The 17,236-nt window shown below is 45.4% G+C and overlaps 1 protein-coding gene and 1 non-coding gene across 2 annotated transcripts in view; both read left to right on the forward strand.

Moving 5' to 3' along the window:
- WDR88 (WD repeat domain 88) overlaps window positions 1–7,370 on the forward strand; it is a 45,113-nt gene extending 37,743 nt beyond the window's left edge. The window contains exons 10-11 of the mRNA XM_065919348.1: window positions 4,743–4,835; window positions 7,197–7,370. Coding sequence (XP_065775420.1) covers window positions 4,743–4,835; window positions 7,197–7,370 — 267 coding nt within the window. The remainder of the gene's footprint in view (window positions 1–4,742; window positions 4,836–7,196) is intronic.
- Window positions 7,371–9,698: 2,328 nt separating this feature from the next.
- On the forward strand, window positions 9,699–9,772 carry TRNAT-AGU (transfer RNA threonine (anticodon AGU)). Its single transcript has one exon. It is a non-coding gene; the product is annotated as a tRNA-Thr (tRNA).
- Window positions 9,773–17,236: the final 7,464 nt, after the last annotated feature.

Here is a 17,236-nt window from a genome sequence, read left to right on the forward strand (position 1 = left end):
TATTTAGGTTGTTTTCATACCTTGGTTATTATGAGTAATGCTGCAATGAACATGGGGGTGCAGACATCTCTTTGAGATCCTGTTTTTATTTCCTCTGGATATATACCCAGAAGAGGGATTTCTGGATCATGTGATAGTTCCATTCTCAATTTTATTTGAGGCTCCTCCAATACTTTTTTCCATAGTGCCTATACCAATTTACATTCCAACCTACAGTTCACAACAGTTCCCTTGTCTCCCATGTTCTTACCAACACTTAACTTTTTGATAATAGCCATTCTAACAGTAAGGTGATATCTCATTGTGGTTTTGATTTACATTCCCTTAATAATTAGTGATGCCGAGCACATTTTCATGTACCTGTTGGTCATTTGTATGTCTTTTTAGGAAAATTGCTTATTCAGTTTCTCTTTTATTGATGTTGTTATTGAATTCTGTGAGTTTTTTATAAGTTTTGAATATAAATATTTTCTCTTTATGGTTTCAGGTCTTATGTTTAAATCTTTAATTCATATGAGTTAATTTTTTTTTAGTTGTATAGATAGGGGTCCAATTTCATTCATCTCTTCTCTATGTGGTTATCTAGTTCTCCCAGCATCACTTTAAAAAAAAATCATTTTCTTTTTAAAAATTTGTTTATTTTTAAATTAAAGGATAATTGCTTTACAGAATTTTGTTTTCTGTCAAACCTCAACATGAATCAGCCATAGGGATACATATGTCCCCTCTGTCTTGAACCTCCCTCCCATCTCCCTCCCCATCCCACTCCTCTAGGTTGATACAGAGCCCCTGTTTGAGTTTCCTGAGACATACAGCACATTCCCCTTGGCTGTCTATTTTACATATGGTAATGTAAGTTTCCTTGTTACTCTCTCCGTATATCTCACCCTCTCCTCCCCTCTCCCCATGACCATAAGTCTGTTCTCTATGTCTGTTTCTCCATTGCTGCCCTGCAAATGAATTCTTCGATACCATCTTTCTAGATTCTGTATATATGCCTTAGTATATGATATTTATCTTTCTCTTTCTCACTTACATCATTCTGTATAATAGGCTCTATGTTCATCCGCCTCATTAGAACTGACTCAAATGTGTTCATTTTTATGGCTAGTAATATTCCATTGTGTATATGTATCATAACTTCTTTATCCATTCATCTGTTGATGGACACCTAGGTTGCTTCCATGTTCTAGCTATTGCAAATAGTGCTGCAGTGAACAATGGGATACATGTGTCTTTTTCAATTTTGGTTTCCTCGGGGTATATACCTAGGAGTGGGATTCGCAGCATTACTTTTGAAGAGACTAATCTTTGATCATTGAGTATTTTTGGTTTCCTCATCACATTATTCGGGCTCTATTTTTATGCTAGTACCATATTGTTTTGGAGAAGGAAATAGCAGCCCACTCCAGTATTCTTGCCTGGAGAATTCCATGGACAGAGGGACCTGACAGGCTACAGTCCATGGGGTTGCAAAGAGTCGGACACAACTGAGCGACTAACACCGTATTGTTTTGGCTACTGTGGTGCTGTTATTCAGTCACTCAGTCGTGTCTGACTTGTTGCGACCCCATGACTACAGCACACCAGGCCTCGCTGCTCTTCACTATCTCCCAGAGCCTGCTCAAACGTATGTCCATTGGGTCAGTGATGCCATCCAACCATCTCATCCTCTGTCAACCCCTTCTCCTCCTGCCCTCAATCTTCCTCATCATCAGGGTCTTTTCTAATGAGTCGGCTCTTCGCATCAGGTGGCCAAAGGACTGGAGCTTCAGCTTCAGCATCAGTCCTTCCAATGAATATTCAGGGCTGATTTCCTTTAGGATTAACTTGTCTCATACTTAAAATATGTGATTTTATGGTAGGCTGACATTTTAACATCCTTTCTATGACCAGCAATGATAATAGCCATTTTGTAGGCATATGTTTAAGGATGATAACTTCTTCCATTTCTGTAAAAACACTGTTTTTGTTAGTATTAAGTGCTTCTGCACATTTTGAGAAAGTTGAAAAATGACTAAAAAAAACTTTGCTTCGGAGAGGCCCAACACCACAGGTAAGCAAATCAGATTCCTTTGTAGGATGTGCAGGCCCTTCAACTGGTAGGATATTTTCATTTATTTTGGTAAGTTAATAGATGAAATGGAATTTCCCAAAATTCATATTTTGGGAATTTGTAGGAATATGTACATGTCTGAGGAATATGTAGATAGATGAGCAGCGTCTAGTTTGTATTTGTGTAAGATGTCAACATGTTTCTGTTTTATATTTTCTACAGTTTCATTAAAATCTTTATAGAAATGAAGATGATATGAAACCCTACCTTTCGAATCAAAGTGTCTAAGAGCTAGGGGGAGCTTTTCCATTGTTTTCATTGTCATGGCTGGACAAATCACTCAATATATTGCAGACCAGAGGTCCCTAACCTTTTCGGCATGAGGGACTGGTTTCATGGAAGACAATTTTTCCACGGACTGGAGCGGGGGATGGTTTCAGGATGATTCAAGCATATTACATTGATTGTGCACTTTATTTCTATTGTTATTACATTGTGATCTAGAATGAAATAATTATACAACTCACCATAATTCAGACCAGATCTTCAGGCATTGGATTCTCATAAGGAGTGTGCGACCTATATCCCTCACCTGTGCAGTTCACTGTAGGGTTTTTGTGCCTATGAGAATCTAAAGCCACCACTGATCTGACAGAAGATGGAGTTCAAGTGATGGGGAGCAACTGTAAATATAGATGAAGCTTCGCTGGCTGGCCTGCCACTTACCTCCTGCTATGCAGACCACTTCCTCACAGGCCATGGACCAGTACCATGGCCCAGGGTTTGGGGACCCCTGCTGTAGTGGGCATGATTGTTGATAAAATCTGACAGCTCTGCACTGTAAGGGCCAACATGTATGTCACCAAACTTTCTCCTTTTGTTTTCTCACAGGATATTTACTTGCAAGTGCAGAATCAGAAAATGTAACATGACTTAGTGTGCTATAGTAAATCACCACGGACTTCACCGCTTAACATACATTTAATATCTGATAGTTTTGTAAGATAGAAGTGTGACACGTTCTCACTGGGATAAAATGAGCATGTCAATAGGACTGTATTCCCAGGTGGAGGCACTAGGCAATAATCCACTTCTTTGCCCTTTCCAGCTTCTAGAAGCCAGTCACATTCCCTGGTTTGTGGCCCCTTCTTCCCGTCCTCAAAGCCAGCAACATTGTATCTCTCTGTGCCTTTCTTCTGTTGTGACTTATTCCTCTGACTAGAATTTCCACTTTTAGAAAACTTTGTGGTTTTTTTGGGCCCATATGGATTACCCAGAATAATCTCCCTATTTTAAGATCATCGGCTTAGCACCCTTAATTCCCTCTGTAGTCGTAATTCCCCACTGTCATGAAATCTAACGGATTCCCAGGTTTGGGGGATTAAGATGTGGACTCCTTTGGGAGCGGGAGTAGGGTTGGGGGAGATCACATTATTTTGCTGACTACATTCAATTTCATAATCAAAGGAATGATGAGACAATGGATCTGAGTGGTATTACCAAATTAGTTCAGTGACCAGTGTTTTCTAAGGAGCATAGAACTCTTTTTTAAAAGTCGATTTTATTTTTTAGAGCAGTTTTAGGTTTATATAAAAATTGAGCAAATCATACAGAGTTATATTATAGCCCTACCCTTCAGTTGCCAGTATTATTAATACCTTGTGTTAAGTGTGGTATACTTATCACCATTAATGAGCCAATATTGATACATAATTATGAATTAACATCCATGGTTTAAGTTTCACACTTTATGTTGCGTCCAGTCCAGTTCAGTTGCTCAGTCATGTCTGACTCTTTGCGACCCCATGAACCACAGCACGCCAGGCCTCCCTGTCCATCACCAACTCCTGAAGCCCACCCAAACGCATGTCCATTGACGGTGATGCCAGCCAACCATCTCATCCTCTGTTGTCCCCTTCTCCTCCTGCCCTCAATCTTTCCTAGCATTAGGGTCTTTTCCAATGAGTCAGTTCTTCGCATCAGGTGGCCAAAGTATTGGAGTTTCAGCTTCAACATCAGTCCTTCCAATGAACACCCAGGACTGATCTCCTTTAGCATGGACTGGTTGGATCGCCTTGCTGTCCAAGGGACTCTCAGGAGTCTTCTCCAACACCACAGTTCAAAAACATCAATTCTTCGGTGCTCAGCTTTCTTCACCATCCAACTCTCACATCCATACATGACCACTGGAAAAACCATGAGTCCTAAAAATTCAAATCTTCTTACGCTATACCTGTTCACCCCTCCCCTTCTTCCCCAGAACCCCTGGCAACCATGGGCCTGTTTACTGGCTCCATATTTTTGCCTTTTGCATAATGTTATGTAGTTGGAATCATATAGTATGTAGCCTTTTCAGAGGTGGTTTCTTTCATTTAGAAATATGTATTTAAGGCTCCTCCTTTTGGTGGCTTGACAGCTCTCTTCTATTTTTTCTCACTGAATAATATTCCCTCACATATTCTCTTATTCAGGGACATCTTGGTTGCTTCCACTCTTGGAGATGTGGGACTTCCAGTGCTAAGGCCAGGATAGTGCTAGACAAACTGGGACAGTTGGCCACCTGAACTCTGTCACTCTGCAGGTGGAAGTTCTCTTCATGTAACCTGGATGCCATGCACCTCCCTGGGTCATCCAAGCCTAATAAGCCCATTTTGTGACTGGTGGTTTCTTGTTTAACTTGTTTTAGGATAGGACCGTGAGGCTATGGAATATTGAAGAAATTGACCAAATTCCCTTGGTAATCGAGCACAAAAAGACCCGGGGTTTAATGGTGAAACAGGTTAGTATTGGGTAAAATGAAGCCAAATGAAGGCTTTCATTAGTTCTCTCTACAAATTAATTTATTTTTGAACAAATTTCTTGGACAACTGGGGATAAAACTATGAACAAACAGACTGAAATTTTTGCCCTGAGGGAGCTTGCATTTCTAAAAGGGGAGATAAGCAATGAATAAAGAAATAAGAAATGTATGTAGTAAGTCACATGGTCATAGGTACTTTGGAAGAAAATAACAGGAAGGGAACTGGGAGGGCTGGTGGTGTGGCATTCTAAATGGGGGTCAGGAGAGGTCGCATTGAGAAGGCGACATTTGTTCAAAGACTTGGAAGGTGGGGAGGGAGTGAGCTGTGAGCTGTGAAGCTGTTTTAGGGGAAGAACATCCCAGCAGAGGGAACAGCCCATGTGAAGACCCTGAGACAGGACTGAACCTGGTGCTGAAGAGTGGAATGAGTGGGAGGAGGTGAGGCCCGAGGACATCCTGGAGGAATGGCTGGCACACAGCTGGACCCCGGGTGGGCCTCCTGAGCTCCGTCAGCAGAACCCCGGCCAGGTCCCCAGTGCCCCGTTTCCCACGGATGGAACTCAAGTCCCAGTTCTCTAGTGGATGATCATGGTGGGCATGGCTGTTTCACCAGGTATAGCCAGGACTCGCCCTGCGCAGTGGAGGCCAGTCCCTGCTGGGGCCTTGCAGTGCAGGCACCTGGCTACCCCTTCCCGAAGCTGAGGAGTCCCTGTGGGCCCTTGTGAATCCTGGAATCCCCCAGGTTTGTCTCTGTTCAGAAGGTCGCCCAGCTGGTAGCTACCGCTTCTGGGGCTGGCTAATTGGCTGAGTGCTGAAGAATGAACACTTTTGAACTGTGGTGTTGGAGAAGACTCTTGGGAGTCCCTTGGATTGCCAAGGAGATCAAACCAGTCCATCCTAAAGGAAATCAGTCCTGAAAATTCATTGGAAGGACTGATGCTGAAGCTGAAGCTCCAAGCCTTTGGTCACCTGATGCGAAGAGCCGACTCATTGGAAAAGACTCTGAGGCTGGGAAAGACTGAAGGCAGGGGGAGAAGGGGCTGACAGAGGATGAGATGGTTGGATGGCATCACTGACTGGATGGACATGAGTTTGAGCAAACTTGGGGAGATAGTGAAAGACAGGGAGGCCTGGCGTGCTGCAGTCCATGGGGTTGCAAAGAGTCAGACATGACTTTGTGGTGGAACAACAACAGCAGCAACTGGGAAGTGGCACTGGAGGCAGGGAGGTGATGGGTGGGTCCCCCATGGAACCGCATCTCTGTGGCCAGCTGATCCTCATGGTCTTTGCAGCCATGTTGGCCCTTAGGCCCTGGAAGCTGACTGGCCACCGAGCAGTGCTTGTGTCTCCACCTGCCACCGGGGCGGGATCCAGGGACTGCCTCCTCTGAGCTCTGCTGTCCTGGGCTTGGGTTGTGGGGAATTATGCTATAGAATAAAGTAGGTAAAGGATCAAATGCATTTCTTTCTTGTAAAAGGAAGGAAAGAAAGAAACCTACTTGAAGCTGCAGCAAAGATGAGCTTGCTGCATTTGACTTGCTCTGATCAATGTGAGAAATCCTGGAGGCCAGGTTTCCCAGAAGACCTACCCTGGGTGGGGTTTGCCCTGCCTCCCCTGCAGGCTTTGGGGCCCTAGAGAGGGCAAGGGTGGCAAAGCATAGGGGCTTGGCGAGCCAGGGTGGAGACCAGGCTGGTCTCGGGGTACTGTGCTGTGGTGGGACCCTCGGAGAGACCTCTGTTCAGGGCCCAAGAGCCCATCCCATGGTGCTGCTCACTTGTTGGTGGGAAAATGTGACAAGCGAGCTGTGCCACTGTACCCACTGTCCTCTGGGTGCTTCAGCCAGAAACAGGCTAAGACAGAGGAGGGTGTTCAGCATCTTTATCATGTTCCTGCTTTGTTCAGAAGTCTTGCCTACTTGAGGCTCAAAAGCTAGGTGTCCCCAGGATGTCAGGTAGTTGGGATACCCCTTGGCTCTGCAGTTTTGCTCTGCAGAGAGCAGAGGGCAATAGTTAGACACCCACCCCCAGTCCTTGCCATTGTCAAGTGGCTTTCCACTTCCCCCTCCCTCTCCCCCACTGCTGGGACCCCCACAGCAGGGGACATGAGTTGGCAGGACCTGTGTAGCTTTTGTGAGGGAAGAGAGGGGAAAGCCTGAGCTCATTCTCTCTCAGTGGCCTGCAGTTTCCATCCTTGTGGGCTTAGAGACCCCAGAGAGGACAGGCAGCGCTTGCCTCGGCCCGGTCCCAGGTGGTTGGATCAGGGGGAAGAATTCTAAACTGTATGCCTCCATCTCCTCTGATCAGCACCTCCTTTTTACTCTTTTAAAATATTTCATGTCAGTGCGAAGAATGTGACAGGCCTTTCTCCATCTACGAAAGCGACATCTTTTCTGAAACAGTCACCAAATGTGTGTTCTGCCGGATGAATGCGACAGACTTGTCAACAGAGGCCTCACAGTCATCAGAAGGGGAGCCCTCACTGTCAAGGGAGAGCAGCCCAGATGAGGAAGGCTGATGGCCACAAGACCCTTTGGGTGACTTGAGCCCAGATCATCTGTCACTTAGGCTTGGGGGCTCTGCGGAGACCTTTCTCTGGGGCCCCTCCCTAGTGGGTGGGCCCATCAGACTAAGGCAGGGGCCAGGCCAGGCTCTGGCTGGACTCCCACCACTGCTTGGCCTCCTCAGCTCCCCAGCACCTCGGGGATTCCTTGCCTGTAGTTTTCATGCAGAATAAATCTAGATGCTTTTGGGAAACAGTGCGCGTGTGAATTCTAGAAACATTTTTGCTATTTCTATGTCCTGGTGTTCATCCTGTCTCATTTTGGGAACATGTTCTGGTCTCTGGATTTGCCCTGTAAAGCAGTCATTGGGTGCTGGCACCAGCAACGCTTGAGGAAGGGTCTGTGGAATGAAGAGGAAGCTGTGTAGCCCCCTCTGTGGAAGGGACTGTACTGTGGCCCTGTGGGTGCCTCCCTGACTGATGCTCCCAGATGGTCACCTGCCCAGAGCTGGGGAAGGTCTGGTTAGGCAGGTAGGTGGAGGGCATTTCCATCACAGAATGTTGCTTGTTTTCCACCCCAGTGTCTTCAATTTCCAGAATGCCCATGCATGTGTACAGACTCCTTCCTGCTTCCACAGCGTCCAATACAACGTAAATCAATTACTTCACAAAGAGCGAAGGTTTCAGGTAAACCAGAAGGGCTCCCTTTTCCATTTGGTATGGCTTACAGGATTCCCATCAGGTTTCCCTGGTGACTCAGATGGTAAAGCATCCGCCTGCAGTGCGGGAGAGCTGGGTTTGATCCCTGGGTTGGGAAGATCCCCTGGAGGAGGGCATGGCGACCCTCTCCAGTATTCTTGCCTGGAGAATCCCATGGACAGAGGAGCCTGGCAGGTGGCATCCTGGCTACCCCCATGGGGTCACAAAGAGTCTGCTACAACTGAGCGATTAAGCACAGCACAGGATTTCCATCAAGTATCATTAGTATGCCCCTTGGTCTCTCTTAAAAATTTGGGTGCAGGACTGATTTACTTAATGTTAATTGACTGACATCCTATAATTCTGTCCAAGAGCACCGTGACCTGGTAGTCATTGTCTGGGCTGGCCCTGTGCTTGTTGCTGCCCTCCTTCGTCTCAACCAGGGTGACTGCCCAGCTTCCGCAGACTGTCCAGTATTTATCCATTAATTTACAAGAATGATGATGGATAGTACACAGCAAAACTCCACTGAATGACCTCCCTGTAACTGGGCTCTTTTTGGAAGAGAAGTCTTATCCCTTCTCCCCCACACGAAGACACTCAGAGATTATTTTTCCTCCGTGAGGAGGAGGATGGACAGCCTGCATGTACCCACATTGTCCCAGGGACGGACACTTAGGTTGCTTCTCCTTTTTGACTATTACAAACAGTGCTGGAATGAACCTTCTTGTGCACATAGGTCTGCAGAGACTGACATTCCTCCTGTGGATGAAACTCTCCCACTGGAGAAATCTCTGGGTCAATGAATTAGCAGGTTTCGGGGTTGTTGCTGCTCAAAAGCCCTCTGAAAAGTGTTGGGACGAAGGGGCTGATGTGTCTGAGTGAGGAGCCCCAGAAGGCGTAAATAAGAAGCCTTGGTGGGCAGGGCTCTGCTTTTCTCTGGCAGCGGAATCCTCCCACGTATGGTGTTGATGCTCCAAGGGCGGCAGCCTAGGCCCCCTGAAGCTCTGGATCCTTCAGTGCTTGTTCGGGGTTCCCTCAGTGCCCCCGGGTTCTTTCTGTGCTCAGGACCCGCGGAAGAGGCCCAGTGGAATCTAGAGGTCTGGTGTCGACCGGCGGGCGAATGAGCCCCCTGAACTGGCGGCGCCCGAGATCACGGTGGCTAGTGTGCGGCTGAGGAGGGCAATCGGCTTCCCAGGCTGAGGGCGCCAGTGCCATGGCCCGACGCGTGGTCACCGTGAGACCACCGCCGGGTGTGAGCCGAGACCCGACGCGGGGGCAGCCGGCGGCCGGGCCGCGCTCGCGGGGCCGGGATCTCTGGAGCGGGAGGGGCTCGGCCTTGCCGGACAGCCTGGGGCTTCCCTGCACCAGTTATGGAGGGCCGGGGACCGGACTTTGCGCGAGCATCCCCTAAAGACGGGCCATCCGGGCTCCACTTAGGGGAGCAGATATCACAACACTGAGATCACCGGCCCCCTCGGCTCACGGTCAGAGCTTCCGGTTCCAGAGTACTCCGGGTCTAAGTTGCCAGAGACCGAGACTTCACACTGCGCACGCGTCACCCACCGGCACAGCTTGTGCGCATGCGCGAGTCTATGTAGTAAATACTGATGAGGAACAGATTCGCAGAACAGAAACGCGGGTGGCGCCGTGGCTTAGTTGGTTAAAGCGCCTGTCTAGTAAACAGGAGATCCTGGGTTCGAATCCCAGCGGTGCCTCAACCGAGCGTCCCGGCTCTCTTTTTACCCACACTCAATTTTGCCACGCCTCTGCCCGGTTCCTCCTCGCTTTGGGGGTGTGACAGGAAGCTTTCTTGTTCAGTCGCTCAGTCGTGTCTGAACCTTTGCGACACGTGGGGTGGCAGTACGCCAGGCTTCCCTGGGCTTCTTTATCTCCGGGAGTTTGCTCAAACTAAGGTCCATGGAGTCGGTGATGCCGTCCAACCCTCTCATCCTCCGTCTCCCTCTTCTACTGCCTTCAGTCTTTCCTAGCATCAGGGAAAAGAGTTTAATAAGCCATTTTAGTCACCCCGTGCCCGTGGCGCGGTGGGGCGCTGGCCCTCCTCGGAGTCCCTAGTTTCTTGAGGGGCGAGGGATCACTGACGCGGGCTTCGGTGCCGAGGGGACGCCCGCTGGAGGCGGCGCGGGACTTCCCTTTAGCCGTGGGAACACTCCGGGGTTGGAGACCTGCACAGCTTCCGCGGCGGCTGCGTGCGGGGGGCCGAGCCCTGGCGCTCCTCCGTCGCTTTCTCCGTGCTGGGCGCCCCTCACACAGGCCTCCCGACTTACTCCCCTCTTCCCAGCCACACGATCCGGATCATCGTTCCCCAGACTGAAAGACGGGTTCGACGAGGTCATGGGAGGCCCACAGTCGCCGGGGAGAGCGGAGGATTGAACCCCGCCAGAGACACTCTCGGAGTGATGAAAGTATGACATTTCCAGGGAGGGAGCCTCGAATGGGACTCCCGGGGCCAAGTTTAGAGCCAGCTTCTCCCAGGTGCCCTCTGTGAGGCTGAATCGTAAGGTCCGGAGCTGCACAAGTAGATAGATAATTGTGGGTTCTGACCCCGAGCAATTGCATCGGAGTCTCTGGCGGGGGCAGTGAGGCCTTGGAATGGAAAGAACAAGCTATCCGGGAATTCTCATGTCAGCCTCAACAATATTCCTGCTAGATGCTTCAGGACAGTCCCGACGAGTTGCAGAAATCGCAGTTTATGGCATCAGCCTCTGTACCCAGATCACCTGCTCCAGAAGCTGCCCCATTCTCGCCTTCTCCCATGGGTCTGACTGAGGGTGTGTGTGTGTGTGTGTGTGTGTGTGTGTGTGTGTGTGTTGGTCAGTTCTTGCCCTTTGCCCAGATCACCTGCTCCAGAAGCTGCCCCATTCTCGCCTTCTCCCATGGGTCTGACTGAGGGTGTGTGTGTGTGTGTGTGTGTGTGTGTGTGTGTGTGTGTTGGTTAGTTCTTGCCCTTTGCAGCTTGTTTGGTTTTGTTTGGTGTTGCAAAGGAAAACTTGCAGGAATACTTTGAGGCTTTGCATTTCTGATAGGAGAATCCTCCTAACCCAATTGGAGAAGACTTTACTGGTCATAGGGCTTGAGTCATTGTGGTGCTGCGTTTTTGTTTTTATTTTTTTTCCTGGCACATCTTTACTGCTAGCCTGAGGTATTTCGAGGCAGTTTTGAGCATTTGCCCATTAGATAGATAAGGAGAGTCCTTGGTTGGGATGTGTAAGTCTGGGTCTTAGGGAAAGTCAGCTGGAGAAAAGCATCTGTGAGCTGTCATCCCTGTGTGCTGGCTTACCTGGTTGCTCAGATGGTAAGGAATCTACCCACAATGCAGGAGTCCTGGGTTTGATCCCTGGGTTGGGAAGATCCCCTGGAGAAGGGCATGGCAACCCAATCCAGTATTATTATTTTTTTAACATTAAAATAATTTTTTTATTGAAGGATAATTGCTTTACAGAATATTGTTGTTTTCTGTCTAACCTCAACATGAATCAGTCATAGGGATACATATGTCCCCTCCCTTTTGAACCTCCCTCCCAGCTCCCTCCCCATCCCACTCCTTTAGGTTGATACAGAGCCCCTGTTTGAGTTTCCTGAGCCACACAGCAAATTCCCGTTGGCTATTTATTTTACATATGGTAATGTAAATTTCCATGTTACTCTTTCCATACATCTCACCCTCTCCTCCCCCATCCCCATGTCCACATGTCTGTTCTCTATGTCTATTTCTCCACTGCTGCCCTGTAAATAAATTCTTCAGTACCATTTTTCTAGATTCCATATATATGCATTAGAATACGATATTTATCTTTCTCTTTTTGACTTACTTCACTCTGTATAATAGGCTCTAGGTTTATCCACCTCATTAGAACTGACTCAAATGCATTCCTTTTTATGGCTGAGTAATATTCCTTTGTATATATGTACCACAACTTCTTTATCCATTCATCTGTTGATGGACACCTAGGTTGCTCCCATGTTCTAGCTATTGTAAATAGTGCTGCAGTGAACAATGGGATACATGTGTCTTTTTCAATATTGGTTTCCTCAGGGTATATGCCTAGGAGTGGGATTGCTGGGTCATATGGTGGTTTTATTCCTAGTTTTTTAAGGAATCTCCATACCTTCTTCCATAGTGGCTGTATAATTTACATTCCCACCAACAGTGCAAGAGCATTTCCTTTTCTCCACACCCTTTCCATCATTTATTTTTGAAGATGGCCATTCTGACTGGTGTGAGGTGATATCTCATTGTAGTTTTGACTTGCATTTCTCTAATAACGAGTGATGTGGAGCATCTTTTCATGTGCTTGTCTGCCATCTGTATGTCTTCTTTGGCGAAATGTCTGTTTAGGTCTTTTTCCTACTTTTTGATTTCCTACTTTTTGATTCAGTACCATTTTTTTCCTACTTTTTGTGTGTTTTTCTGGTATTGAGTTGTATGAGCTGCTTGTATATTTTGGAAATTAATCCTTTGTCAGTTGTTTCATTTGCTATTCTTTTCTCCCATTCTGAGGGTTGTCTCTTCACCTTGCTTATAGTTTCCTTTGCTGTGCAAAAGCTTTTAAGTTTAATCAGGTCCCACTTGTTTACTTTTGTTTTTATTTCTATTACTCTAGGAGGTCGGTCATAGAGGATCTTGCTTTGATTTATGTCATCGAGTGTTCTGCCTATGTTTTCCTCTGAGAGTTTTATAGTTTCTGGTCTTACATTTATGACTTTAGTCCATTTTGAGTTTGTTTTTGTGTATGGTGTAAGGAAGTGTTCTCATTTCATTCTTTTACATGTAGCTGTCCAGTTTTCCCAGCACCATTTATTGAAGAGGCTGTCTTTGCCCCATTGTATATTCTTGCCTCCTTTGTCAAAAATAAGGTGCCCATAGGTGCATGGGTTTATTTCTGGGCTTTCTATCTTGTTCCATTGGCCTATATTTCTGTTTTTGTGCCAATACCCACTCCAGTGTTCTTGACTGGATAATTCTATGGATGGAGGAGCCTGGCGGGCTACACAACCCATGGGGTCACAAAGAGTCGGACACGCCTGAGTGACTAAGAACACACAGCCTTGCCTGCAGCAGGTGACCTATGGGTGAGCACTCCTGGACAGTGAGCAAAGCCAGAAAAGAGATTTAGGCCCAGGGTTGAGCCCAACCCTCCTTCTTTTCTTTTAAAAATGTCATGCTATTTCAGCATGGGGACTTTCTACTTGCTATGCCCTGCACATGAAATGCTATATCCTGGGCCTTTTGCAGAAATGGATCTTTCTCCTCTCTTGGCGGTCAATACGTGTATCACTTCTTTGGGAGGCCCCCTGTTACCATGCTTTGTACAGGTTCCTCTAGGTCAGCATCCCATACCTCATCTTGATTATTTCCTGATAGCCTTTTCACACTCTGAAATCATTTTGTCTCTTGTCCACTTCCTCAAAAAGCATTAAGCCTGGGCAGGTGGGCAGCCTCATATATCTGTCTACCTAATGGTGCTTGGACCATGATAGGCATTTGTGGACACATGACTCTTTTTTAAAAATATATGTATTTGGTTGTGCTAGGTGTTAGTTTTGGCACGCAGGATCTTTGATCTTCATTATGGCAAGGGACATCTTTACTAGAAGCAGGTAAACTCTTAGTTGTGACATGTGGGATCTGATTCCCTGACCAGGGATTGAACCTGGGTCTTCTGCATTGGGAGCATGGACTCTTAGCCAGTGGACTGCCAAGGAAGCCCCTGGACACATGACTTTTTAAAAATTGAACATATTATATTGATTGGATTATGCATTTGAGGAAATTTTTTGGACAGTTAGTTCAAATACTGTAAGGCAGCATTTCTCAAAATGTGGTTTCTGGAACCCTAGGGATCCCTAAGACTCTCTTAGGTGGTCGAATCCACTTTCATGATTTTATTGTTATGTCACTTTCTCACTGTGCTGACATTGTCATTGATGGGCTGCGACACATCAGCGCAGATGCAGGTAAATTCAAGGTAGTGGCACCGCAGGGCCCTAGTTATCATTATATTTATTCTTCTCTACTACACTTTCAGAATTCCCTGGTGGCTCAGATGGTAAAGATGTTTGTTTGTTTAACTCGGTCAGTCATATCCGACTCTTTGCTACCCCATGGACTATAGCAAAATCTCCTCTTTATGTGGAATTCTCCAGGCAAGAATACTAGAATGGGTTGCCATTTCCTTCTCCAGATGGTAAAGAATCTGCCTGCAATTCGGGAGACCTGAGTTTGATCCCTGGGTCCGGAAGATTCCCTGGAGAAGGAAATGGCAACCCACTCCAGTATCCTTGCCTGGAAAATCCCATGGACAGAGGAACCTAGTGGGCTACAGTCCATGGGGTCGCATAGAGTGGGACATGACTGGGCAACTTCACTTTAGCTACACTTTCACAGAAAAAAAGCCAGTTTCCCTTAAGAATGTGCTTATGAAGCAGTAAGTATTATTAATTTTATTAAATCTTAACACAAGTACTTTAATATTTTGTGTGAGGAAATGGGAAGTAGGCAAAGAGCCTTTCTGCCAAGTATCATGGTTCAGTGGTTGTTTTGAGAAAAAGTATTTGTGTGATTGTTTATCAGGTGACAGGACAACTGTTTTCACAGAACTCCATTTCCACTTGAAAAGATAGCTGACAGTCAAACTATGCTTATTCACACTTGGGTATTTAATACACATCTTCTTAAAAATGAATAAAGTGAACCTATCACTTCAAGGAAACCAACAGACAGTATTTGCTGCCAATGATAAAATGTGGATTTCCAAACCAAAACATAAGTTTCAGAAAAGTTGTATCCACCACCATGAGCTTGACAGTTTTCCAGTATTTTAAAACTTTCTGGGACTTCCCTGGTGGTCCAGTGGTTAAGAATCCACCTTAGAACCTTGGTGGGGGTACTAGGTGTAGGATAAAAGAAGAATATCCACAATTTTCTGAAAGAGACTATTAAAATACTCCTCCCTTTTCCATCTACATATCACTCTGAGGACATCTTGTCTTCTATTTCAACCAAGATAACATATCACAGCAGACTGAATGTAGGAGTAGATATGACAATTCAGCTGCCTTCTGTTAAACCCAACATAAAAGAGATTTGCAAACTGTAAAATAATGCCATCCTTCTCACTCAGTTGTGTTTTATTTTGTAAATAGTTTCATGCCAAATGTTATTTAACTTGTAATTATTGTTACTTTAAAACAGTATTTTAAAGTTATTGTTAAAACATTGTTACTTTAAAACATTAATACTTATTTATAAATTTGTCTCAATTTTAATTTCTAATATCTCAAATATTGATAGATATATTCCAAATAAAAACTTCTTTGGGATCCTCAGTAATTTTTAAGAGTATAAAGAGATCTCAAGGTAAAAAGAATTGAGAACCACTGTTTTAGTGGAAAAGCTTTTGGAGCCCTGAAGGATTTTAAGAGGGCGGGATAAGAGAGTGTTGGTATATGTGTGAGGGGTTGCATGCATTCCCTTAATAAAACAACTTTGAATTATGGTCACTGAGGATTGGAATGTTGTGACAGCATCATTTTCATTGACCAATGACTCCTTTGATAGTGTTGAGTGAATTATCTTGATGACATAATTATGATTTAGGTAAAGTTTTGAAATCATATGTGAAAGTTCAAATAAGAAATGTATAGACAGGAACTTCCCTGCTCGTTCAGTGCCTAAGACTACACACTCCAAATGCAGGGGGCCTGGGTTTGATCTCTGGTCAGGGAACTAGATCCCACATGCCGCAGCTAAAGATCTAGCACAGTCAAATAAAGGAATAATAAATAAATATTAAAAAAGAAATGTATAGACCAAGATATATGCAAAGCAGTATAGTCTGTGTTGAGGAGGGCATGGCAACCCACTCCAGTATTCTTGCCTGGAGAATTCCCATGGACAGAGGAGCCTGGCAGTCTACAGTCCATGAGGTCACAAAGAATTGGACACAACTAAGCCGCTAAGCCCAGCACATCAGCTGTGTTAATGGGTAAGAACATTGACTCTGGAACCAGACTGCTTTGGCAGGTCCTAGCTGTGTGTTTGTTGCTGGTGATAAATGTTGGGCACATTTCTTATCCTCTCTGAGGCTCAGTTTCTGCACATGTAAAATGAGAATAGTAATAATTGCCTCATTTGGTTGTCCTAAAGACTAAATGAGTTATTTTCACCCTTAGATCACACAGAGAAAATACTTCATAAGGGTTTACTGTTAGGCTTTCAATTGATTGGATAAGGCCCACCCAGGTTAGGAAGTAATATGCTTTACTGAGTTCATAGGCTTCACTCAGTAATTACTAGGTAATTACCCAGTAATTAGCTTAGGAATCAATTTACTCAGTAATTACTCTGTAATATGCTTTACTCAATCTACCAAGTCAAATGTGTAATTTCATCCAGAAACACCCTTATAAACACACCCAGAATAATGTTTGATCAAATGTCTGGGCACCCTGGTGACCCAGTCAAGTTGACACATAAAATTGCACTTCCCCACACACCAAAAAAAAAAACCTCACAAACCATATCCTTTAATTATGAGGATTCTAATTTCTCCACAACCTTGACAACACTTGTTATTATCTTTTTATAGCCAACCTAGTAAGTTTGATGTGATATCTCCCTGTGGTTTCGATTTGCATTTTTTTTAATGACATGATGTTGAGCGTCTTTTCATGTGCTTGTTGACCATTTGTGTATCTTTGGAGAAATGTCTATTCAGATCATTTGCCCATTAAAGTATTAATGGGGTTGTCTTTTTTATTGCACTTAACTATTTTTCATACACGTTCATTATCAGATACATAATTTACAAATATATCATGCCATTCTGTGAGTTTTCACTTTCTTCATGTGTGCGTGCATGAAGAGTTGCTTGAAGAAGCATGAAGTGCATGAAGAAGCATGCTAAGTTGCTTCAGTTGGGTCTGACTATTTGCAACCCTATGGACTGTAGCCTGCCAGGCTTCTCTATCCGTGGGATTTTCCAGGCAAGAATAATGGAGTGGGTTGCCATTTCCTTCAGGGGATCTTCTGCACCCAGTGATTGAACATGCAGCTCTTACGTCTCCTGCATTGCCAGGTAAGTTCTTTACCACTAGCACCGCCTTGGAAGCCCCCAGCTTCTTCATACTGTCATTAAAAACAATTATTATGTATTTAT

Source organism: Muntiacus reevesi, chromosome 2 (assembly GCF_963930625.1).
Source record: "Muntiacus reevesi chromosome 2, mMunRee1.1, whole genome shotgun sequence".
Lineage (NCBI taxonomy): Eukaryota > Metazoa > Chordata > Mammalia > Artiodactyla > Cervidae > Muntiacus > Muntiacus reevesi.